Source organism: Triturus cristatus, chromosome 9 (genome assembly GCF_964204655.1).
Source record: "Triturus cristatus chromosome 9, aTriCri1.1, whole genome shotgun sequence".
Taxonomy (NCBI): domain Eukaryota; kingdom Metazoa; phylum Chordata; class Amphibia; order Caudata; family Salamandridae; genus Triturus; species Triturus cristatus.
The window spans coordinates 27,539,167-27,565,672 of NC_140592.1; the positions used below are offsets into that span (position 1 = coordinate 27,539,167).

At 48.1% G+C, this 26,506-nt stretch overlaps 1 protein-coding gene across 1 annotated transcript in view; it reads right to left on the reverse strand.

Moving 5' to 3' along the window:
• Positions 1-9,906: 9,906 nt before the first annotated feature.
• LOC146797300 (uncharacterized) overlaps positions 9,907-26,506 on the reverse strand; it is a 99,724-nt gene continuing 83,124 nt past the window's right edge. The window contains exons 6-7 of the mRNA XM_085624291.1: positions 23,330-23,519; positions 9,907-11,478 (exon numbers count right to left, since the gene is read on the reverse strand). Of these exons, the coding sequence (XP_085480417.1) occupies positions 11,368-11,478; positions 23,330-23,519 (301 nt within the window). The 3' untranslated portion in view covers positions 9,907-11,367. The remainder of the gene's footprint in view (positions 11,479-23,329; positions 23,520-26,506) is intronic.

Below are 26,506 nucleotides of genomic sequence, written 5' to 3' on the forward strand. Positions count from 1 at the left end.
ATCTGCAGGCTTGGCTGTTGAGAGGGTGACCTTGTTGGCCCAGGGGTGTTCCCCGGGGGTGGTTGCTTTGTTGCAGGGGTCCCGGCGGTCTTCGACCTTGTTATCCTATTCCAGGCACTGGTCCTCTTTTTCTCGTTGGTGCGGGTTGCTGGGTTCTGACCCGGTGTCAGTGGATCCCATGAGGGTTCTGGATTTCTTGGCAGAGGGTTTTTCACTGGGGTTGGCTACCTCCACTCTTAGGGCTCAGTAGGCTGCCCTGCGGGTCTTCCGCAGTCCGGACCTAGACCTCCTGGATTCCTTGGTGGCCCGCTTGCTGCGCAGCTTTTCTCTGAGACGGCCTAGGGCTGTTTGCCTTTCTCCTCCTTGGGACCTTCCCTTGGTCCTGCGGGCTCTGCAGGGTCCGCCATTTGAGCCGCTTCTGTCTGTTGATCCGAAGTTTCTCACCTTCAAGGTGGTTTTCTTGGTCGCCATTGTCTCGGCCGGCCGCATGGGCGAACTGGGGTCTTTTCTTAGGTCTCCCCCCTTCTTGAGGGTCCTGCCGGACGGGCTGGTCCTGCGCCATGATCCTCGGTTTCTGCCTAAGATTCCCTCATTGGCTAACTGCTCTCGTGAGGTTTCCTTGCCTTCCTTTTCCCCCTCGGTGGGCGTCCCCCTGTCCTTGTTGGATGTCTGTCGGGCGGTGGAGATCTACTTGGATCGCACCGCCTCCTTCTGTCAGTGTGATAGCTTGTTTGTGACCTTTGGCCCGGTGCGGTCGGGGCACAAGCCTTCCGTTTCCACTCTGTCGCTGGCTGAAGCAGGCTATCCTGCTGGCTTACGGCGCCCAGGGGTCTGACCTCCCAGGGTCTGTCCAGGGGCGTTCCACCCGGGGTGTCTCGGTGTCTTGGGCCTCGTTCAAGGGTGTGTCCACTGAAGAGATTGGCCGGGCGGCAACGTGGTCCTCTCCCCACATGTTCATGGAGCATTACCGGGTGGTTCTGGGGGGCTCTGTTCCTGGGGATTTTGCGGAGGCGGTCCTGAGTGCGGGTACTGCCGCCCCTTGATTTGTCCTTTGTTGGCCTGTTTTTACTATGTGGTTTTCATTACACGTTGTATTAAAGTTGTTTTGTTAACCTTTCATCGCCTTGGTGGTGTTTTGTGTATACCATAAAGCCGTTTGGCTTGGGTATGTGCTCACTTCGTTAGTCATGTGGCGAGGATGACTAACGAGGAGGTAATGCCCCGATTACTTACCGGTAATCTTCATTACTCCAAGTTAGTCTTCCTCGCCACATGAGTTCCCGTCCCTCCCTCCCTGTCTGGCTATCGGCTTCATATTTTGCTTGGTAGTTTCAGGCTTTGGGGTTGGGCCGGCCCTTCTCTTATAGTGGTCATAGGGGTAGGGGTCGGCCATGTTGGGAAGGGATGGGAGGCATGGGAGGCTAACTTTTGCTTTGGAGGGTTCTGTGGTGGAGCTGAAGCTCACTTCGTTAGTCATGTGGCGAGGAAGACTAACTCGGAGTAATGAAGATTACCGGTAAGTAATCGGGGCATTACTGGTAATTAACAGGGGCAATACTCCTGCCTCTGATGCAATTGTCCCACCCCTCTCAGGAGCGCCTGCTGGCGATGGCTCCGCCCCTTATCCCACAGTGAGCTCATCTAGTTTTTGCCTTTTAATGCATTGATGCCCCCAGAGTGCTTATCTCCTAGCCACTGGAGCCAGCACGGCAGCCCCTAGGGCATTTCTGGTGGCCTACTTCAGGCCACGGCTACTACTTCTGCTATTGAGGGCTTGAACAGCGTTCAAACGCCTGTGCAGTCTTTGTATTTCATTCTTCCCATTCAGACACATATTTATTTATTTATTTATTTTCAGGAGGGGTGAGGCATGTACTGTCGACCGATAGTGAAATCCAAACATTTGCCTGGCGTTGAGTCAGCGCACCTGACTGCTTCCGCCTTTCTAAGCCAGGGCCCTTTCCACAAGTTGTGCTTTGTCTGCCCGGGGAAGGATGAAAAACTATTTGTTTATGACTGGTCCCTGTCCGTAGTGGCACAGTGTGTAAAACTGATGTAGCACAATGTCGCGTGAAATAACGATTGCCTGAAATTCATTCAAACATTACAACCATCACTTTGTTTTTCACACTTAGCCCTGTGGCCAAACTCAGCTGAGGGTATGAGGGCAGGGATTACCAGGGCAATCTGGGGGAAATTAGGTCATGTCCACCCCCCCCCCCCCCACCCCAACAATTTTAAATACCCTGTACAAAGGGCATGAATGAATGGTGATATTTATATAGCTCCCAGCACGGTGTCAGCAGTCTGTAGGCACTGGTATTCTATTGTGGTCAATGTTCAAAGTGAAAAACTTTATTTGCACGATTAATAAAAAACTATTGCAAACAGATGTTGGAGAGAGAAAAAACGCATAAACAGTACATTCCCTGCACAGTGGCCAATGTTCTGCGTTTCCCACTTCCTTAGTCACTATCTCAGGAGAATAAACCTCGCCCCAAAACTTGAAACTCCTTGTTTGTGTCCATTTTGTGTTTTTGGTGGTTGGGGTCTTCTGTTTGGTCAGGTTGGTCTCTGAGCCATGGCTGAGTTATTGGCAAACACTGAACCAGAGAGTGCTCAATGGGGTGGGCGGTGAGGGTGGCATTCCATAGAAATGTCCTTTCTCAAAGTGCTGGACAGGAACACAAATGGGTGGAGCGGGGGTGGGTATGTCTTTTGCAGTGGAATCTGCTGAGTTGTGGTCATTACAGTAGTAAATACAAGAGAATTTATTTTACCACCCCTGATGCAAGGGGCACGGTCCAGCTTCGTGTTTTCATATTTTTACAGATCGACTTCCATTTTTTCCCGCATTGTAACTACCAAGCAAGAGGCGTAGATGGCAAAAGCTATCGCTTGTGTTACCTTTACCTGTCTGCTCTCAAAGATGTTCAAGGATCACAGACGTGTTTCATCCTGTGCTAAATGTGCACCGTTTCTTGAAGCATGAATCCTATAATTGAACTGGGTGAAGACCGTCCCTGCTCCTGGCACACGGGTCTGATCGGGTAGTTCACTTCAACCTTGTTCTCTCAGTAGGGTGCCTATGTTTGGACTAGTTAAATCGAGTCCTTACTTTGTATCCTCCATGTTTGCGGTGAGGTTGACTCATGAATTTTCAACCCACGTAGAGCTCCGTGCCACATTCCATCTTAGTAGGATTGAACGTTTCTTCAAAATGCCCCAGTTCTTTCAGTCGACATACATTGCCTAATGCACACCACTGGAGAACGCTGGAACCAATGGGCTCCTGTCAAACGTTTGCTCCCAAAGATGAACACTTTGCCAGAATCAGAAGAGCGAAACGCCATGGAGCAAAAACAGACCAGATGCAGAACCAGGAGGCCGCGTGCTCCCAAAAGCAGAGCTGACCAAATGCTTCGCGGCCATGAAGGCCAAACTTGGATGAACAATAAACAATGGCTCTGTTCAAACCCCACTACTGCAATATTAAATATATTTTTTCATAATCAATACCTGTGTGTGTAAGAAAATATTCTCATTTTCGTATCACTTTTCGATAGTTTATGGTCAGTTCTTTACTATACACCTAGTTATGTACATTTACTTGCTATAATTACTTATCTAAATAACAAACCCCACTACTGTACAGCAGGACATCTCATCAGTGCTTAATTTGACCCGGTGTTTGCAGGTGTGGCCCACCGCCACTCATTTTTAGGGAGCGGTGCTTATTCTTTCTCATTAGACTGTGACCCAAAACAAGAGAGAGAAAACACACCGGGGGAGAGTAGGAGAAAGAAACGATGGAAAAAGGAAGACCTAGGATGAAAGCGGGTATCTGCAAGAGTGCGATACAAGGCAGGGCTGGACTGGGAACCCAAAGAAGCCCTGGCAAAGTTTGTCAGACTAGCCCCGCATGGTGCCTAGCGAGTGAGCCTGACCACTACAAAGAAGGGGCTTTGCAGGGGTTCTTTCCCCTCCCAAGAAAATGTAGGGGAAAATGGTGCATTCTATAATACATTTGTCATTATATATTCAGTTTGTATTAGCTTATAAAGCATAGTAAATGATGACCTTACTGTGCACCAGGATACCCCAATCTTTGTTGGGGCTCTTCAATGGTTCCCGCACTATCACTCTCCATCAGTGTCTGTCTTCTCTCCATAAACCCTCTCGTGTGGATTTCATTTGTTGTATAGCTCCTCTCATACCAGTGAAGGGTGCCGGAGCACTTAGTTTACATCTCAAACACACACTTACAGAGACGATGAATCATACATGTGCAAACCAGTGTATAGAAAGCGTTACATAAGACAAAGGGCACTACAAGGTGTAGGAGGCACGACCCCATTCTGGTGGGCATTTTTTAAGAGTGCTTGTTCTGGAGAAGCACAAACTCAAGACTTAGAACATAACCCACTGGTTAGGGTTAGCTTTAGTAATAAAGAATGTATTTCTACCCAAACAAACCCTTTTTAGCAATATTATAATAATGAAAGACTTAGTAAAAACAACTTTCTAACCTGTACCATGCAGTTTGCATGTAGCTCTTTGATGGCCGTTCATAGATCACTGTGCTAGATTACGTATGAAACTTATAACCTGCACAGTAACAAAAGAATCTCTGTACAAAAGCAGTGACCCACTGAGCTATGCATATAAAATACTGGTCTGTGAGCTGCATGGCGCGCTCTTTGAAGCAGGCATTTTAACCCCCTGCACTACCTTAGACGAGACAAAACTGCCATCTCTCTCCAACAGGCTCGTTAATCACCAAAGTTATGTTGACACTTTTATTGTTGCCTGAAAACTGCTGGATATACAAGGAACTTGGGGGCAGATCTATATCGGAGATGCGCCACTTTTACGCCGCCGTTGCGTCACTTTTGTGACGCAGCGGTGGTGTAAACCCTGCGCCACGTTGCGCCATATTTACATCGTGACGCATCTATGGAGATGCGTCACGATGTAAAGCCCTGCGCCACGTAAAACCTGCGTCAGGTTTCACGTGGGCGTGTCGACAGAGGGGGGGGGCGTTCCGTCGCAGGAACGCCCCTGAAAAGTGACTCAGTCAAATCTATAAGATTTGACTGAGTCACTTTCCCAACGCTGATGCGTCAAAACCCTGCGCCTGCTTCCAGGCGTAAGGCTTGACGCACCATGTTAGGGATAGGGTAGGTTGGAACAGTGCTGGAGTTGCGTCGCGCTTGCGACGCAACTCCAGCACTGCGCCAACCTTACGCCATCGGATGCGTCACGCATCTGTTTATTCCTGCGCCATGATGCGCCGCATTGTAAATGCGGCGCATCATGTGTGGCGCAAGGGTAAACTTGCGTGACGCATCATTCCTGGCGCATCCTTGCTGATTTGCAGGGATGCGCCAGGAAACATAAATCTGCCCCTTGATTTTTAAAACTGCTGCACTGCTACAAAACTGGTCCCTCCTGGGGGAAACGCCTGATGCCCGTCGCGGCTAGTCTGGCCTTGATAATGGGGCTGGTTGCCTGGTGGTGGAATAAAGAGGCATGGGGTGGAATCAAGATATCACAGCCCTGGTATATGGCACGTCTGGCTTTGATTAGTACTAGTCACAGAATTCTGAGTAAAACTTTGGGTCTGACAAATTAAGCATTGACTGAAGCTGAAGAACAAGAGGAGAGACTGATGTTCCAATAGAGAAAATTTCAGACTTGAGAACTGACTTCCCAGTGTGAAGATAGTGCATCAGCGCTACACCAGTAGGATGGAACTCCTCAATAAACAGCCAGTTTTATGTTTTTATGAAGATTGCCCTTCATTCCTTCAATAGTATAATAACTTTGTGGGTTCACTCCAACAATTTTAGTGCAAATCGATTAGAACAAGGGGTCAAAACGTGATCTAAGAGCCAGCAGGTCGGACTGCCCCACTCAGGCCCCTACTTCGGGCCCATTAGGAGTCGGGCAGAGTATTGTTCTGTAGGGCGACACCTCAGTACCCAACTACAGATATTATCAGTGTCCAGAACGCAATCCGGGAAACCAAATATGTTTTTCTGAAAGCAGATTGAAAATGTGCTTGGAAAATTCCTGCATTCGGGGCCACAACTAGGTGTTTGACCTGGAAATTCCAGGCCAGGTGAGTTATTCCCCATTCTGTGGCTGAAAACTTGAGGTACCTGAGAAAAGAGATACTGGCTGAAATCATTAATCATGGCTCTGCTATCTCCCCCTCTCATAAGGAGGACCATTGTAGAGACGCTCCCCCCACCCTCCAGTTCCCAGAAGCCTCCTTGGCGGTGCAGGTGTAGGTTAGTTCACCAGTATGCGGTGTGCGTTCACCTGAAATCCCAACTCCATACGGAGCTGTCTTCAGACTACTTTTGACCTCTCATGTCTAGATCTTCAGATGGAGATCTGTCCTCTGGGAGAGCGGTCTCTTCTTTGCATTTGACATACAATGAATTGCAGCTCTATTCAAAGTCATTGCAAGTGGGAGTCACTGAAAGCTCTTGTAAGAGGGCACACAAAGAGCTCTCTTAGAACTTTCCACACTCTGGGACACAGAAACCCTTTCACCTAGATTTACTAATGCTTTGTGTTGCGTTGGCATTACTTTTGTAACTCGTACCAGGCACAAACATTTAAGGTGGCATTTGCCATCCAGTTCAAATTCATTGCTCGTGCCATGGAGCTGGTTCCGCCTGCAGGGATGTGATGCCTGGGAAGAGAGAATGTTCCATTGTTAGCACTCCCACAAGTCGCACACATGTACTAATGATCTTTGTCACATCACTTCGCACCAGCAGTCACTTTGGTATAGAGATGATCGCTCTATAAGCGCATGAGACGGTCTTGGGACGTGTACATCTGTGAGACGTAAACCTCATGCCTGAGTGCTACGAGCGTAAACGGCAAACAATTTAGGGATCATGCAAAGTGTCTGTATGCATACCAAGTGATGCATGTAGGGTAGTGCATATGTATAAGTGCACAGTCATTGCAAAGAAAAAAGCGGAAAAAAAGCAGTATTGGTGGGGGAAGCAATACAGGCGTTGGATCAGGGGGAACAATACACAGGGTGCAAGTAGGGAAAGGAACACGGAAGTTGCAGGTGTTAGAACCAAATGGAGAGAGAGGAAAGTGGTGGGAGCAAATGGCGAGTGAGAGCACAACATGGAAGTGGGGGAGATGTGCACGGCTGAAAAATAAATGTAGGGTGCATACAGGCATCATGGAGGGGGGCAGGGGAGATTCAAAAAGACAGCGAAAGAGAAATATGAGCGAGCGCAGTGGAGGTGGGAACTACACAAGGGAGACTGCTGGAAAACTCTCACACTCTCGTAGAGTGCTTAAAGAAAACGAAACAAAATATCACCAGAAAAGAGTGCAGTGGAAGGATACAACGAATCCCTCCAGGGGACAAACACAAGAAAAGGAAGATAAGCCCACATGCTAATGAATAAGAAGCAAGCAAATGAGTGACAGTGAAGTCAACCAATGGTAAGAATTGGGCGGGCTCTAAGCCCGCTGTAAGCTAATAATATTCTTTCAACAGGCCGCTCATGTGCTGCCTAGTAGGTGAGACCTAAAAAGAGAAACAAAGCTGACCGGATCCCAGCTCACAGACGTAAAATCAAAACCAGTCATTCTTATGTTGCAGAGATTCATCCCGCTTCATGCCCACCCCTTGGGGAGATTTCTACACAACACAATTTATTGGAAACTTCTCGTGACGTCTTTAAGACATTATACTGTGCGGAGCCAAACTCAAATCACAGACGCCACATAACCTTTTCAATCACTAGAGTGATGGCAGAAGCTGAAGCGTCCTTTTGTACAATCAATGAAGGATTCATAAAGCACAGCAAATCACCCGTGAGGGTCTCAAGGCGCTGGAGTTGCTGCCTGCTTCTTGGCGAGCCATTCATTCAGTCCCAATGAGGGGAAAACAGGAAGACAGCTGGGAAAATTGAGGCAAAAGTAAGCAAAGCCTCTCACAAAAGTGGGAGAAAGCAGTAAAAATGAAGGGAAAGCAAGAAAAAGGCATTAAAAAAACAGGGGAAAACATGGAAAAAGCTATGAAAACGAAGGGAAAGCAAGGAAAAGGCACCCAAAACATGGGAAAAAGCAAGGAGAAAGCAGTGAAAATGAGGCAAGAACAAGGAGAAGGCACTCAAACAACAGGGGACAAGGCAATGAGAACACAGTGACATTGAAGAAAAAGCAAGAAGAAGACACTCAAAAAGCAAGGAAAAAGCAAGGAGACGACAGGAGCAAAAGCGATGCAGCAGCACGGTGAGAGCTGGGCCTGGAACAACTCCCAAACACTGTCTAACCATTCAGCATGAACAGCAAAAATGTACTAGAAAACTGGTCATCGTGCTGGACTCTCTGCTCCCACTTTTGACGGACCCACATCTAATGACCTACATCTTGCTTCGCTTTCATACATATCAATAGCATTGTCAATCTAGCTAACCAGACCGGAAGAAGGTCCGGGGATCCTCGTTAGCTTGAGGCTGAAACATCAATTGTCCAAGTAGACTGGTAGTTTATAGGTATAGGTCGGGAGATACCATCTTTGGGCCCAAACTTTGTGAAGAAGGTGTTGGCAAACAATTGAAACACCCTGGAGAGAATCTTAGTAAATGGCTTCCGGGTCTGGACCACACGTGTACATTACTGGTTGCTGTGTCTCCCCATCCTCTTACTCCCCGCATTAGAGACCCCAGAACACAGCTTCAGAGAACACCCCAATGAACGTAGGGAGCAGAACTGATAACATGAACCCTTTTGAAGGTGACATCCTAATGACACGAGCTCCCATGACCGATTTGATCCAGTCAGTAGTAGCCGAAATGAAGAAATTCAATTTAGCATCTGAGTTAAGATCAGTCTAAAGAAGACGCGTGAATCAAACCCTACCCCTCCACACCACCGAGGCTGAGGATCCCAAGCAGACGCCCCTTTGGGGTGGGCACCCAAAGCCATTACTTATCTGGGAGTCTTAACAACTATGGGGTAGATTTATAATAACTGGCGCATCCCTGCATATCAGCAGGGATGCGCCAGTTATTGTGCGCCACAGCTCCGCCACCATGGATGCGCCGCATTTACAATGCGGCGCACCATGGGGCAAAAACGGCACAGATGCGTGACGCATCTGTGCCGTAAAAGTGGCGGATTGCTGGAGTTGCGTCGCAACCGCGACGCAGCTCCAGCAATGCTTTGGGGGGACCTATCTTCACAATGCTGCGTCAATCCTTACGCCTGCTTCAAGCAGGCGCAGGGTTTTGACGCAGCATGGGCTCAAAAGTGACTGAGTGAAATCTTGTAGATTTCACTCAGCCACTTTTAGGAGGCGTTCCTGCTACGGAACGCCCCCGCTGCACAGGTACGCCTACTGCTGGCGCAGGGCTTTACAACGTGACGCATCTCCCAGATGCGTCACGTTGTAAATACCCCGCGGCATGGCGCAGGATTTGCGCCACCGCTGCGTCACAAAGGTGACGCACCGGCGGCGTAAATGAGGCGCAAGGGCCTCATAAATCTGCCCCTATGTCTCTACCACTTTTGTGAAACTCAATACCTGTCACTTTTAGCTGACGTTGGATAGGAGTAGGTGGTTACTTATATTTTTTCCAGTCAGAGCTTCCGACTCAGGAGTTGGGGATCTGGGTTTGAGTCTTGGCAATGGCTCAACATCCTGTGATTCTGGGCACATCTCTGAATCTCCCTGTGTCCATGGACAGCGCCTGGATGCCCTCACAGATAATTAGCCACTCTATATAAATCTACAAATGTATGCATTTATTTCCTGGATTAGTAGGATCAATAAAAATATTTGCAAACTGCCAAGTTGTCTTCATATTTTCAATACCTTCCTTGTAATGGTCAACAATGATTTCATAACCCAGCTACAATTTCAAATGCATAATTTTATTTGGGGTATTTCGAAGCAAGGGACATATACCAGTTCAATTGTTATAGCCGCCCAAAAGCAAGGAGCCCTGTTACTCCTCCTGAAGGAGTAACATTGCAAAGGTGAACACTGCAGACACCTAGCACAGTCAGTGTATGAATGTGAAATAATGAGCGGAGTGTATGTGAGAGCGAAGCTGGCTCTGGCATGCATGTATGTGACGGCTCTTCACGCCATCTGGATGATGCTTGTCACACAGATCCTCTACCTCAGAAGATCACTTTCCTTTGTAGGACCCCAGAAAAAGACCAAGAAGGCTCCATCACAGCTCAGGGTTCTACATTTATGAATGAATCCTGAGTAACTGTGAGGGAATGGCTGTGTTACACCTCAGGGTCCATTTCCTTCAAGATACCACTATGTCAAAGCCACTACGTCGACATGTGCCACAGACCAAATGTAGATATTAAATCTATAATCCAACCACTTCAAAACCACTACCCGGACATTTTTAAACTAAAGCAAATTTTATTTCATTACTTTATATTAATTTCATTTAATTACATTAATTAATTAACATAATTTGATTGTAACTGTAATTCTAGCCCTAATTCTAATTAAATGAATGTTGTTACCAACCTTAACCTCCCATTTATGCCAGACATAGAGTAATTTAATTTAAAGCAAATTATCCTTCCTTTAACCAAATTACCCTTTCTGCAATTTAAATAGTAACCTTAAACTAACCCAAATGAAAACACTTTACCATTAATTAATTTAAAACAAATGAACATAAAAATAGCACATAATTAATTTGCTCTAATTTTAAGCAAATTCAATTATGAACCCTAACCTTAAATGTATAGGACACTAAAAAATTGCTATCAACTTCTTAAAATTAAACGTACTTAAATAGTTTACCCTAACATTCCGACTTAACTAATTTAAATGAAATTCAATATTTTACCCTAACCCTTGATTGATTTAGTGCAACCAATTCAATTTAAAAGGTAATCCTAATTGTTTCTTTTTCATTCAAATAAAATAAATTACCATTATCCCTTAATTAAGTTAAAGTGTGGCAAAATTAGATCACATACTACTAAACCTAAAGTCATCTGTAGTGGTATTTGGGCCAATGGAGTGGAATTTATCGAGTAGGTCTTCGCATTAGCAGCATTAAGCAGGTCGGGGTTCAACAGAGTAACTCCAAACACAAATGTTCTAATGATGAACTTGTGGCCACTTTGACGTCCAATTCTATGGGATCCTCTTCAGCAAATCTCCACGCTCCGTGGGCAAGCTTTGTGGAACCGACGACAACCCAAAGACCAAGATTGGAGACCTGTGCTCTTGAGTTTGACTCAACTTTTTTTTTTATTACTATTTAACAGTGGAGGGTTCGGCCGCCTTGCCCTTGAGGTGGTGGAATAAGTGCACATGCGGGTCTCCACGGTTCACTTCAAGGTGCCGCTCCAGTTGATGGGGTTGTACTGCAGCAGCTCCTGCTCCTTCAGCTTCTCCAGCGACTTGACAAGCCTGCTCTCCTTCCATTTCAGCTCCATCAACTAGAGAGGGAGACAAGAGGGTGGTCAAGCAAAGCATGGATACGGTGCCAGGGAAGAGACAAGTGAAGGGTGGCCAAGTGATGCAAGGATACGGTGCCAGGGAAGAGTCAAGAGGGTGGTCAAGCAATGCAAGGATACGGTGCCAGGGAAGAGACAAGAGAGTGGTCAAGCAATGCAAGGATACGGCGCAAGGGAAGACACAAGTAAAGGGTGGTCAAGTGATGCAAGGATACGGTGCCAGGGAAGAGTCAAGAGTGTGGTCAAGTGATGCAAGGATACGGTGCCAGGGAAGAGTCAAGAGGGTGGTCAAGCGATACAAGGATATGGTGCCAGGGAAGAGTCAAGACGATGATCAAGTGATGCAAGGATACAGTGCCAGGGAAGAGTTAAGTAAAGGGTGGTCATCTGATGCAAGGATATGGTACTAGGGAAGAGACAAGTGAAGGGCGGTGTTCTGATGCAAGGATACGGTGCCAGGGAAGAGACAAGCAATGCAAGGATACAGTGCCAGGGAAGAGTCAAGAGGGTGGTCAAGAGATGCAAGGATAAGGTGCCAGGGAAGAGACAAGTAAAGGGTAGCCAAGCAATGCAAGGATACGGTGCCAGGGAAGAGTCAAGAGTGCGGTCAAGCGATGCAAGGATACGGCACAAGGGAAGAAACAAGTGAAGGGTGATCAAGTGATGCAAGGATACGGTGCCAGGGAAGAGACAAGAGGGTGGTCAAGTGATGAAAGGATACGGTGCCAGGGAAGAGACCAGTAAAGGGTGGTCAAGTGATGCAAGGATAAGGTGCCAGGGAAGAGACATGTAAAGAGTGATCAAGTGATGTAAGGGTACAGTGCCAGGGAAGAGTCAAGATGGTGGTCAAGCGATGCAAGGATAAGGTGCCAGGGAAGAGTGAAGAGGGTGGTCAAGCGATGCAAGGATAAGGTGCCAGGGAAGAGTCAAGCAAAAAGGGTGGTCAAGCAGTGCAAGGATACGGTGCCAGGGATGAGACAAGTAATGCGTGGTCAAGTGACGCAAGGATACAGTGCCAGGGAAGAGTCAAGTGAAGGGCGGTCATCTGATGCAAGGATACGGTGCCAGGGAAAAGACAAGTATAGGGCGGTCAAGTGATGAAAGGATACAGTGCCAGGGAAGAGTCAAGTAAAGGCTGGTCAAGTGATGAAAGGATACGGTTCCAGGGAAGAGACAAGTAAAAGGTGGTCAAGTGATGCAAGGATACAGTGCCAGGGAAGAGACATGTAAAGGGCAGTCAAGTGATGCAAGCATATGGTGCCAGGGAAGAGACCAGTAAAGGGCGGCCAAGTGATGCAAGGATACGGTGCCAGGGAAGAGACATGTAAAGGGTGGTCAAGTGATGCAAGGATACAGTGCCAGGGAAGAGACAAGTAAAGGGTGGTCAAGTGATGAAAGGATACGGTGCCAGGGAAGAGTCAAGTAAAGGCTGGTCAAGTGATGAAAGGATACGGTGCCAGGGAAGAGACAAGTAAAAGGTGGTCAAGTGATGCAAGGATACGGTGCCAGGGAAGAGACATGTAAAGGGCAGTCAAGTGATGCAAGCATATGGTGCCAGGGAAGAGACCAGTAAAGTGCGGCCAAGTGATGCAAGGATACGGTGCCAGGGAAGAGACATGTAAAGGGTGGTCAAGTGATGCAAGGATACAGTGCCAGGGAAGAGACAAGTAAAGGGTGGTCCAGTGATGCAAGGATACGGTGCCAGGGAAGAGACAAGTAAAGGGTGGTCAAGTGATGCAAGGATACAGTGCCAGGGAAGAGACAAGTAAAGGGTGGTCCAGTGATGCAAGGGTACGGTGCCAGGGAAGAGACAAGTAAAGGGCGGTCAAGTCATGCAAGGGTACGGTGCCAGGGAAGAGACCAGTAAAGGGCGGCCAAGTGATGCAAGGATACGGTGCCAGGGAAGAGTCAAGAGGGTGGTCAAGCGATGCAAGGATACAGTGCCAGGTAATAGACAAGTAAAGGGGGTCCAAACAATTCAAGGATATGGTGCCAGGGAAGAGACAAGTAAAGGGTGGTCAAGCGATGCAAGGATACAGTGCAAGGGAAGAGACAAGTAAAGGGTGGTCAAGCAATGCAGTATATGGTGCCAGGGAAGAGACAAGTAAAGGGTGGTCAAGCGATGCAGGATATGGTGCCAGGGAAGATACAAGTGAAGGGTGGTCAAGTGATGCAAGGATACAGTGTCAGGGAAGAGTCAAACAGTGGTCAAGTGATGCAAGGATACTGTGCCAGGGAAGAGACAAGTAAAGGATGGTCAAGCGATGCAAGGATACAGTGCCAGGGTAAAGTCAAGAGGGTTGTCAAATCATGCAAGGATACCGTGCCAGGGAAGAGACAAGTACAGGGTGTTCAAACGATGCAAGGATACGGTGCCAGGGAAGAGACAAGTAAAGGGTGGTCCAGTAATGCAAGGATACAATGCCAGGGAAGAGACCAGTAAAGGGTGGTCCAGTGATGCAAGGATACGGTGCCAGGGAAGAGACAAGTAAAGGGTGGTCCAGTGATGCAAGGATACAGTGCCAGGGAAGAGACCAGTAAAGGGTGGTCAAGCAATGCAAGGCTACAGTGCCAGGGAAGAGACAAGTAAAGTTTGGTCAAGTGATGCAAGGATACAGTGCCAGGGAAGAGACAAGTGAAGGGTGGTCAAGTGATGCAAGGATACAGTGTCAGGGAAGAGACAAGTAAAGGGTGGTCAAGTGATGCAAGGATACAGTGCCAGGGAAGAGACAAGTGAAGGGTGGTCAAGCAATGCAAGGATACGGTGCAGGGAAGAAACAAGTGAAGGGCGGCCAAGTGATGCAAGGATACGGTGCCAGGGAAGAGACAAGTGAAGGGTGGTCAAGTGATGCAAGGGTACAGTGCCAGGTAAGAGTCAAGAGAGTGGTCAAGTGATGCAAGGATACAGTGCAAGGAAAGAGTCAAATGGGTGGTCAAGTGATGCAAGGATAAGGTGCCAGGGAAGAGACATGTAAAGAGTGATCAAGTGATGCAAGGATACAGTGCCAGGGAAGAGTCAAGAGGGTGGTCAAGCGATGCAAGGATACGGTGCCAGGGAAGAGTCAAGTAAAGGGTGATCAAGTGATGCAAGGATACGGTGCCAGGGAAGAGTCAAGAGGGTGGTCAAGCGATGCAAGGATACAGTGCCAGGTAATAGACAAGTAAAGGGGGTCCAAACAATTCAAGGATATGGTGCCAGGGAAGAGACAAGTAAAGGGTGGTCAAGCGATGCAAGGATACAGTGCCAGGGAAGAGACAAGTAAAGGGTGGTCAAGCGATGCAAGGATACGATGCCAGGGAAGAGTCAAGTAATGTGCGGTCAAGTGATGCAAGGGTACAGTGCCAGGGAAGAGACAAGTAAAGGGTGGTCAAGCGATGCAAGGATACGATGCCAGGGAAGAGTCAAGTAATGTGCGGTCAAGTGATGCAAGGATACAGTGCCAGGGAAGAGACAAGTAAAGGGCGGCCATTGAGATTAGAGGAGGACCCGAAGACACACCTTGGTACCAGCAAGGACCTTGGACGTCCAAACTCCACGCGCAATAAAGCAACTCATGAAATCACTATAACAGGCATTTAATCCTGTTGATGGCTGCAGTGTCTACAAGGTTCCTCTTCTCTCCCCTGACTTGCTAGCGTTGGCGATTGGCCAGGAAGTCTCGGAGGTTTAGTGATAGCAAACAGTAACAAGCAGCAGAGTAGCAGTCAGGACATGATCACCTGGACCTCCAATCTGGCTCCTGGTCAATTGGATGGTGGTGGTCTGTGTGGTCTCTGAGGCCACCATGGTTCTTTTCTGCTGCAGAGAAGACCGCCTTGGACCTGCACACAGACCGCCAGCACCTGCAAGAGGGGCCTCTCTTGATGCCTGTTACTAGGTGTGTGTTTGAGATTGTGCCCACTTTGAACCAAACCACCTGGTAGGGGTAACTGTAGAGTGTGTGTGCCAGGCTACCGCAAGGAGTCCGAAAACAAGCTACTGGAACAATTTGAGTGACACTACTTCTTTCAGTGGCTCCCAGGCAGCCCAAACAGCAGCACTCTGAGGAATTTCTGCTGCACAACACTCTCTTAGCATCACCCAGGTTAAGAAAATCAAATTCAGCTTTTTCCATGAGGCAACCCATCAACCCTCATCATCTGAACATGGGGCAAGGAGAAAAGAGTAATTATCTTTCAGTGCCTCACTAAGGTGCATCTTTCAGTGCCTCGCTTAGGTGTATCTTTTAGTGCCTCGCTAAGGTACATCTTTCAGTACCTCGCTTAGGTGTATCTTTCAGTGCCTCACTAAGGTGCATCTTTCAGTATCTCACTAAGGTGCATCTTTCAGTGCCTCACTTAGGTGCATCTTTCAGTACCTCGCTTAGGTGCATCTTTCAGTGCCTCACTTAGGTGCATCTTTCAGCATCTCACTAAGGTGCATCTTTCAGTACCTCGCTAAGCTGCATCTTTCAGTACCTCGCTTAGATGCATCTTTCAGTGCCTCACTTAGGTGTATCTTTCAGTGCCTCGCTTAGGTGCATCTTTCAGTATCTCACTATGGTGCATCATTCTGTACCTCACTTAGGTGTATCTTTCAGTACCTCGCTATGGTGCATCTTTCTGTACCTCACTAAGGTGCATCATTCAGTGACTTGCTTAGGTGCATCTTTCAGTACCTCACTTAGGTGCATCTTTCAGTACCTCACTTAGGTGTATCTTTCAGTGCCTCTCTAAGCTGCATCTTCAGTACCTTGCTATGGTGCATCTTTCAGTGCCTCGCTTAGGTGCATCTTTCAGTGCCTCGCTTAGGTGCATCTTCCAGTACCTCGCTTAGGTGTATCTTCCAGTACCTCGCTTAGGTGCATCTTTCAGTGCCTCGCTTAGGTGCATCTTTCAGTGCCTCGCTTAGGTGTATCTTTCAGTACCTCGCTAAGCTGCATCTTTCAGTGCCTCGTTTAGGTGCATCTTTCAGTGCCTCGCTTAGGTTTATCTTTCAATACCTCGCTAAACTGCATCTTTCAGTGCCTCGTTTAGGTGCATCTTTCAGTGCCTCGCTTAGTAGTATCTTTCAGTACCTCGCTAAGCTGCATCTTTCAGTGCCTCGTTTAGGTGCATCTTTCAGTGCCTCGTTTAGGTGCATCTTTCAGTGCCTCGTTTAGGTGCATCTTTCAGTGCCTCGTTTAGGTGCATCTTTTAGTGCCTCGCTTAGGTGTATCTTCCAGTACCTCGCTTAGGTGCATCTTTCAGTACCTCACTTAGGTGTATCTTTCAGTGCCTCTCTAAGCTGCATCTTCAGTACCTTGCTATGGTGCATCTTTCAGTGCCTCGCTTAGGTGTATCTTCCAGTACCTCGCTTAGGTGCATCTTTCAGTGCCTCGCTTAGGTGCATCTTCCAGTACCTCGCTTAGGTGTATCTTCCAGTACCTCGATTAGGTGCATCTTTCAGTGCCTCGCTTAGGTGCATCTTTCAGTGCCTCGCTTAGGTGTATCTTTTAGTACCTCGCTAAGCTGCATCTTTCAGTGCCTCGTTTAGGTGCATCTTTCAGTGCCTCGCTTAGGTTTATCTTTCAATACCTCGCTAAACTGCATCTTTCAGTGCCTCGTTTAGGTGCATCTTTCAGTGCCTCGCTTAGGTGTATCTTTCAGTACCTCGCTAAGCTGCATCTTTCAGTGCCTCGTTTAGGTGCATCTTTCAGTGCCTCATTTAGGTGCATCTTTCAGTGCCTCGTTTAGGTGCATCTTTCAGTGCCTCGCTTAGGTGTATCTTCCAGTACCTCGCTTAGGTGTATCTTTCAGTACCTCGCTTAGCTGCATCTTTCAGTACCTCACTAAGCTGCATCTTTCAGTACCTCGCTAAGCTGCATCTTTCAGGGCCTCGCTTAGGTGCATCTTTCAGTGCCTCGCTTAGGTGCATCTTTCAGTGCCTCGCTTAGGTGTATCTTTCAGTACCTCGCTAAGCTGCATGCTTCAGTACCTCGCTTAGGTGTATCTTTCAGTACCTCACTAAGCTGCATCTTTCAGTACCTCGCTTAGGTGTATCTTTCAGTACCTCACTAAGCTGCATCTTCAGTACCTTGCTATGGTGCATCGTGCAGTGCCTCGCTATGGTGTATCTTTCAGTACTTCACTTAGGTGCATCTTCCAGTACCTCGCTTAGGTGCATCTTTCAGTGCCTCGCTTAGGTGTATCTTTCAGTACCTCGCTTAGGTGCATCTTCCAGTACCTCGCTTAGGTGTATCTGTCAGTACCTCGCTTAGGTGCATCTTCCAATACCTCGCTTAGGTGTATCTTTCAGTACCTTGCTATGCTTCATCTTCCTGTGCCTCTTGGAGGTGCATGCATCAGTGCCCCAGCAGGTGCAACCTTTAGTGCCCGGCAGGTACCTCATTCGGTTCCACCTGAGGTGCATCATTCACTGATTCCCTGTGGTGCATATTTTAGTGGGATGCGTCGATTTCTCAGTGTACAGTGCATTAGAAACCTCTGTGTTTATCCATGGGTAGGACTGGGCTCAGAGTCGGATTGGTAACGCGGGCATTCGGGCAATGCCCGAGGGGCTGTTGTCCAGTTCCAGCTGTGGGTTGCTTTTTTGAGTAGCCTGTGGGCCCATTTGGGTGGTGTCTGCTTAGTTCGATGCCGCCAGCGGCCCAGTGTGTGTCTGGGTGGCCTTCTGGAGATAAATGGGCGTCCATTACCTCCCTTTTATCAACGGGCACAGGTGTCACTCCCTTTCTCTCCCTGGGCCGGCCCATTAATACATGCATATTGAGCGGGGCCTGAGCAAAAGCGGCCTCACTTGTTTTTAGGTGTGTTTCACCAGTGTAAACCAATCACAGCATTTTTAAGTCTGCACCCCTGTGAACTGTAATAAACCCGGGCACGTGAAGGTGCTCAGCTCGGACCCGAGGCGGGAGAAACGCACTGGAATACCACATGTGCACCTTGCTGAAGAGCTTGGTACGAGCTGCGCTGGGGCACCCTGGGGGATTAAAACTACTCTGGCATCTGGGAACCGAGGCCTTAGGGGCCACCAGGCGCTTAAATACCATCAAGAGAGGGAGCTTATGGAGGAAACCCTTTCACGTGACTGCTTCTCATGATCACGCGAGATCACAAGGTGATGCTCTAAAAATGCGCTCAGGCGCGCTGGTGAGCTAGCGAGAGCACGTGACCGTGTACTCAGACGTCCCCTCTCTGGACAGCCCCAGCGACCCCCTGCTTCCTTACACCGCTTTCTGCTGCTTCTAGTCTAGTTGGCGCTATAGCTCGTGTTGCCAGTATATTCTATTCTGACTCTCTGCAGCTCACCTAGCGCACTGAAGTGACCAGTAGACATGCATCAGTATATAGAAACAATGACCAATTAAATACCTATACAAGAACAATCAATAGAATGAAAACGGATCTAATAATAATTAAATACATATACAAGACCAATACAGTGAATAAAAATTGATCTAATTTGTAGGGCCCTGCAATGTTCCTAATTCTTGTCAAACGTTGAACCCATATAGACAGGAGGGGCTGAGGTAGTGAATTAGAAAAGGCGCCGGGGCCCTAAATCAAGGAGAGCGATGCACAGTCCCTGCCCGTGCCCGGTGGGTAGTAGAAGACAAGCCTAGCTGAGGTTCCCCTCACGCTCCTGGGCTCCAGTACTAACAATGGCAGCCGTGGGAGGCCTAGTGCATCATGGCAGCCCTCCCATCCATCGCACTTTTGCTCAACATGCCACCTCAGTTTGGACCCAGCCATAGCAAATCGGTCTTGGTCCTGCTCCAATAGGAACAGTCGAGCCCGAACTGCCAGGCCGTGTCTTCCTTGAACTGGAACACTAGCATCCTGGGACCAGCTTTGCTCTAGTTATGGGCTCTTCAGCCGAGTAGAGCTTGGTTCCAGTGACACAGCTGGGCATCGGAGCTCTGTGAGGGCATGGCAAAGAGACATTGAACACTTAGCATACTGCTGTCAGGGTACATGCCCATGTTGAGGCACCCATCTCTCAGGGTCCAGAGCTCTGTGGGTGCAGGGTCAAGGGACATTGGTCACTCAGGATACAGTTGTCAGGGTGCATGTCTGTATTGAGGTACCCATCTTTCAGGGCCCAGAGCTCTGTGGAAACAGGGCCAAGAGACATTGGTCACTCAGGATACAGCTGTCAGGGTGCATATCTGTATTGAGGTACCCATCTTTCAGGGCCCAGAGCTCTGTGGAAACAGGGCCAAGAGACATTGGTCACTCAGTATACAGCTGTCAGGGTGCATATCTGTATTGAGGTACCCATCTTTCAGGGCCCAGAGCTCTGTGGAAACAGGGCCAAGAGACATTGGTCACTCAGTATACAGCTGTCAGGGTGCACATCTGTATTGAGGTACCCATCTTTCAGGGCCCAGAGCTCTGTGGAAGCAGGGCCAAGGGACATTGGTCACTCAGGATACAGCTGTCAGGGTACACAACCATACTGAGACAGCCATCTCCAGGGCACAGAGCTGTGTGGGTGCAGGGCCAAGGGACATTGGTCACTCAGGATACAGTTCTCACGGTGCAGTCACGCACAGAAGCACCAATTACTCAAGATACCATCCTCAAGGCTTGCGGAAGGGCATTGATAATTCAAGATACAATTCCAAGCTTATGTCACTCAGGACATAGTCTTCAGGGTGTGAGACACGAGGCGCAGTCCAGTTTTATGGGGTCCAATCACTCATGATTTGCAGAATAAAAAATTTAGGGGAGGAAACGTTCAAGAGTATCTGGAACCCAAGGCAAGGCGTCATGTGACCACCACCTTCTTCCAGGCAGTGGGGCTGTGGCTGATACCTCAGGGGGCAATCTGTCACCTACGGCCCCACAGATAAGGGTGCCAAGCTGTCTGATATTGCCTCACCCTAGTAATACCCAGATGTACAGGTCTCCTCTAGGCTCGTCTTATGTCAGAAACCTCGTGTCTTGACATTTCTTGTCGTTGAGACGCATCCAGCAGACGCTAAGAGTGGCAAACGTAGAAGAACAGGTGTGGGTTTGGAATTCTGAGAAGGGAATATCAAGGTCACACAATGTCAAGACTAGAATATTGAGCACCAATATGTCAACAGATAAGTACGTCTATATTTCCGATACCTAACTCCAGACATACATACCTTGACGGCATACATAACTTCAAGGTACGTAGATGTGTAGTTCAGAAAAGTAAACCTGTTCCTCCCTCTATGCGCTTACCTTCGTGAAATGTTGGTCCCCAACATTCTGGTCACGATACTGTGTGACCTTGCGACCCCCGACTCAATATTCCATAGGAAAAGCGAGGAACAACGAACACTGCAAGTAGATTTAATCCGCATTTATTGAAGGTATTTATACTGTATTGACCTGATCACAAGAGGAACTTTCTGCTCCCAAGCCAGTGAGAGGCCAGTTTCAAGCAGGGGTTCTCAAGCATTCTAAGGAGAAGGATCTTCCGGACAGGCAAGTGTTAACGAAGTAATGCCCGCGCCAGGCAAGTCTTAACAAAGCAATGCCCGTGCCAGGCAAGTCTTAACGAAACAATGTCCGGGCCTGGCAAGTCTCAACAAAGCAATGCCCGTGCCAGGCAAATCTTAATGAAGCAATGCCCGTGGCAGGCAAGTCTTAACGGAGCAATGTCAGTGCCAGGAAGTCTTAATAAAGCAATGCCCGCGCCAGGCAAATCCTAATGAAGCAATACCCGTGCTAGGCAAATCTTAATGAAGCAATGCTTGTGCCAGGCATGTCTTAACAAAGCAATGCCCGTGCCAGGCAAGTCTTAACTAAAAAATGTCCGTGCCTCGCAAGTCTTAACAAAGCAATGCCTGCGCCAGGCAAATCTTAATGAAGCAATGCCCGCGCCAGGCAAATCTTAATGAAGCAATGCCCACACCAGGCAAATCTTAATGAAGCAATGCCTGCAGTAGGCAAGTCTTAACGGAGCAATGTCAGTGCCAGGAAGTCTTGATAAAGCAATGCCCTTTCCAGGCAAGTCTTAACGAAGCAATACCTGCGACAGGCAAAACTTGACGAAGGAATGCCCACACTAGACAAGTCTTAATGAAGCAATGCCCGTGCCAGGCAAGTCTTATCGAAGCAATGCCAGTTCCCAGCTAGATGGGAACTTGGCAAGAGTCATTGCAAGGCTTGCACAGGAAGGAGCAAGGAAGGCAGTTCAGGCTTGTCTCTGGCCACTCAAAGGTTGCTGGGCATGGGAGCTGGGCATGGGATCTGGGCATGGGACCCTTGTCCCATTCTCAGTCTTTCAGTAACCTCTTGTTAGGCGATGAGGGGCCAGGTGAAGAGAGGGGATCTCTGGCCCCCTAGACTTCAGATGTGAACACCCCAACATCCCCACATGCTGCTGGATCCAGATGTGGCACAAACCAGACTGTAAAGCATGAAATACAATCATGTCCCGGACTCGCAGGTTCGGGCTGTAGGAATGCCACATATCTACACACATACGTACTGTGGACAAGGCACGAATGCCGCGGCACAAAAGTAGTATTGCTGGAGTACTAGAGATCCCACTGTTTACTTTACTCTCTGCTAGATTACGCAGCGCACCTCTTGAGATCACCAAGTATTACATGAAGATGTCCTCCCGGATTCCCTGCACTCACCTCTGATAATGAGAATGAGATTACGTTTATAAGTGCCTCGTACCTCACTCCTTGTGATTACTCACATGACTTTGTCTTGTATTGTATAAGAGAAGGTGATTGTTTTAAGTACTTTATCCAGCAATCAGTTAAAGAATGACATTACCAAGCATTTGATCACACGTGGTGAGTTCTCTTAATACCACAACGTGCACTATGTACAGAAAGAGATTACCATACCATACCATAAACATTTATAAAGCGCTTGGCTACCACCAACGGCGGTGTCCAGGCGCTAAAAGTAGCAGCGTGAACAGAGAGGGAAAAAGGGACTAGCTAGGGCAAATCAAACAGCCATGTTTTCAATGCCTTCCTGAAAGTGGATTCCAATTCTGCTTTGCGCAGGTGATTGGGCGATGAATTCCAGCGAGCGGCTGTTCTTACTGCGAAGGCTCGTCCACTGACCCTGGCTTTAGCAAAGCGAGGGGTCTGGAGAAGCATCCGAGAGTTGGATCGCAGGGTCCTGGTCTAGTGACATTTCTGAAGTCTCTGTTTCGGGTTACTCCTATTACTTTACCAAACATTTATTTTACTAAGGGGCTGCTTTGAATACTTTTCCCTTTAGCAATTTATAGACGGGCATTACCTAAAATGTTTAGCTCTGCTTTTCATTTCACCAGACAAATACTCTAATTGCTATTGTACTGAATTACAGATGATTACTTTGATGACTTTATCCTGAATTAGATTACAATTACTTTAGCATGTAACAGAGTACAGCAGGAGACAGCTCTGACTTCATCTACGTTGTGCACAGAAGGGGAGGACTCCGCATGAGATCATGGAAGCAGATTAATCAGGCTACTTTACCCTACATGAGATTACAGGAGGTCACTTTAATTACTTTACGCTGCATGAGATCACAGGAGGTCACTTGAATTACTTTACGCTGCATGCTCTTACAAACAAGTGTACTCTCAAATGCACGAGCATGCTTCTGTGTGCAGCAGCCTTCCCATACTCAGACATCACAGTCAGAGCACAGGCAGCAGGCTGCAGCTATGCCTCACATCACCACAGGCAGAGAGTACTTCCTGTCAGCACACGCACATCTGACGCAGGGGTGTGTGAAACTGACGTCACCGTAGACGTGCGTGGATGTTTTTATCTGCGGCTCATGTCTGAGTATCTACGCGCCATCGGAGGCCTCAGGTCATTACACCAAGGACCCGCCTCTCAACCCTCACCTTTTTATTCTCGTCCCGATACTTGTTCAGGAACAAGGCCCGGGTCCTCCCGTTCTCCATCTCCTGGAGCACGGCCGAGCGGTCGGCGTCCATCGCCACCTCGGACTCCTTGGCCTGGCTGGCCATCGTCTGCCTCTGTAGCGCCCACTTCTCGTTCATCTGCCGCTTCAGGAGCTGTCGCAGCTCGTGCCTTGGAGAGAGGGGGGGGGGGGGGAGAAAGAGGCAGAGGTCACGTCACTGTGTCATGGTTGGCATTTATACACGGGGCGAAAGAAGCAGGACGGAGACATTTGTAATGAAAAACACCAGACAAGACAAGCTACGGATGTTAACATTATTATATGGGAGCAATTCTTGCGAAACGTGTTTGGGGTGGGCTAACTCCAACATCCCCGGGAAGGGTTAGGAGCGCCAAGTATCATAAGGTATTAAGATATTTCACGAGTTTTCCTTCAGACCCTACATCTTTACAGCATATCCTTCCCAAACCGTCCTGCCACACCCTGCTTGCTGCCCTCTCAATCCATCTGTAAGAAGATGGCGTCCTTGCTTCTAGCGCCTGGTGCCGTTTGTAGCTGCTGTTGACTCCGCACACGTTTAAAAAATCACCACCTCTACTGCCGACAGCTTACAGCAGTTGGATTTTTGTTCTTTTGAAGTTATTTTATCATGATTGAACCCTGTGACCTTCGGATTACAAACACAGATCACTGCAGTAAGTGCATTAACCACCGAACCCATTGTACCAGTATTGCACCCTGAGCCTTGCTAAATGCAACACAGATCTCTGCAGCAGGTGCCTTAACCCCTAAGCAATCTTAAAATGTGTCAGTTTATGACTAATAAAGTTGCGGAAACCCAGGTTCTGTTGGAACTTTAAGTCCCACGAAGGGGTGTCGTTTGTTGTCGCATATTTAGCCAGACTTCACTGCTATCATCTTACAATCGATGTTGTAGATTTCTTATCTGTACATATAAGCGCGCGCATAAGGGCACTACTAACTACATGATGCCATATTTCCCTGTGTTGAAGCGACCTGCTCTTTACTCACCCGCCATCTCCCCGGGTCACGCAGGGTGCACACTAGGGGTGGGCGGAATTTGCAAAATTAACTTTCGCAAATTATCGCGAAAATGTTTAAAATTATTGCAAACAAGCGGAAATATCGCGAAGATGCGGAAGTTTTTTCCCGGCATGTTCGCGAGATTTTCTGCATGGTTGCGGGTCGCCAATTTACCCATGTGGTTGCTTGCGGGCGCGGCCATCTTGTGTTGAGTTGTCTCGCGGTGCATGATCGCGAGAAGAAAGACGTGATCGCGCGACGCATGACGTCACTGCGGGCGCGAACTGTCGCGAGACAGCGCAAATGGCTAAAAACAATACAACATCTCATGGAGAACGCGACCGGATCAAGAAAACTTGTCGGCGAACGCAGGGATTCAGGTAAGGCGATCGCGCGCGTGCGAGAATGTATTAATTTACAGCGCGAGCAAGAAACAAATTATCGCCAAGCTGCGGAAACCGGATATTTTGACATTTTCGCACTCTCCGCGGAACGCGAAAATGTCAAATTATCGCAATTTCCGCGAACGGAACGAAATTTTCGCCCAGGCCTAGTGCACACCCATGACAGTGTCTTCTATCCCTGCGCTCCCGACACTAGACAACCAGAACCAGACCGTCCCAAACTATGCAAGGACGGGACCGAAGGGTGAAGAATCCTGGCCTCGAATAGTAAAGCCGTTCTGGGACACTACTAGGGTGTATGTTCGGATGTAAACCCGTGAATATTTTGTGAATGGTCATATATGTGTAATATGGACGAATATATTTGTATCAAAGCCAGTCCTACCTGTTCCGGAAAGAATATTTAGTAAATCAGCCAGAAAAATGTCCTACGCATTAATTGAAATACATTTTCTAATCTCAATTTCCACTCTGATTTCTCCTACGGATCTGCCTATTTATTTAATGGCCACTGGAGGGCGGCAAAGCACCAGGAATCCAATCCTAAAAGGCTGAGGCACAAAATCTCATTACAGGGGAATGAAAAGTACAACATTTCTCGACAGGGATCGAAACTTTAAAGCAGGACTCATCAGCACAGCATTCCCATCACACAATTCCGCAAGAGATGCAACAGAACTCATCAGCAAATAATCCCCTATCACAGCATCCATAGGGAGGACAGATGGACTCATAAACAGAGCATCCCTATCACACCATCCCTGGGAAGGAGAGCAGGACTCATCAGCACAGCATCCCTACCACACCACCCATAGGAAGGACAGCATGACACATCAGAATGGCATCCTTATCACACAATTCCCCAAGAGATTCAACAGAACTCATCAGCACAGAATCCCCATCACACAATTCGCCAGGAAGTACGGCAGGACTCATTAGCACAAAATCTCCTATCACATTTTCCCCGGGAAGGACAGCAGGACTCATCGGCACAGCATCCCCTATCACATCATTCCCCCAGAAGGGCAGCAGGAATCATCGGCACAGAATCCCCTAACACATTATCTCCAAAAACAATAGATGGACTCATCAGCACTGCATCCCCTATCACATCATCCCCAGGAAGGACAGTAGGATTCATCAGCACGGTATCTCCTACCACACCATCCCTAGGAAGGAAAGCAGGACTCATCAGCACAGTATCCTCATCACAAAATTCCCCAAGAGATACAACAGAACTCATCAGCACAGAATCCCCTATCACACAATTTCCCAGGAAGTACAGCAGGACTCATTAGCACAAAATCTCCTATCACATCATCCCCAGGAAGGGCAGCAGGACTCATCAGCACAGAATCCTCTATCACATCACCCCTGGGAAGTACGGCAGGGCTCATTTGCTCAAAATCTCCTATCACATTATCACCAGGAAGAGAAGAAGGACTCATTGGCACAGAATCTCCTATCACATTATCACCTAGAAAGACAGCAGGACTCATCAGTACAGCATCTCCTGTCACATCATCCCCAGGAAGGGCAGCAGGACTCATATGCACACCATCTCCTGTCACATCATCACCGGGAAGGATAGCAGAACTCATCAGCACAGAATCCTCTCTCACATCGTCCCCAGGAAGGAAAACAGGACTCATCAGCACAGAATCCCCTCTCACATCATCCCCAGGAAAGACAGCAGGACTCATCGGCAA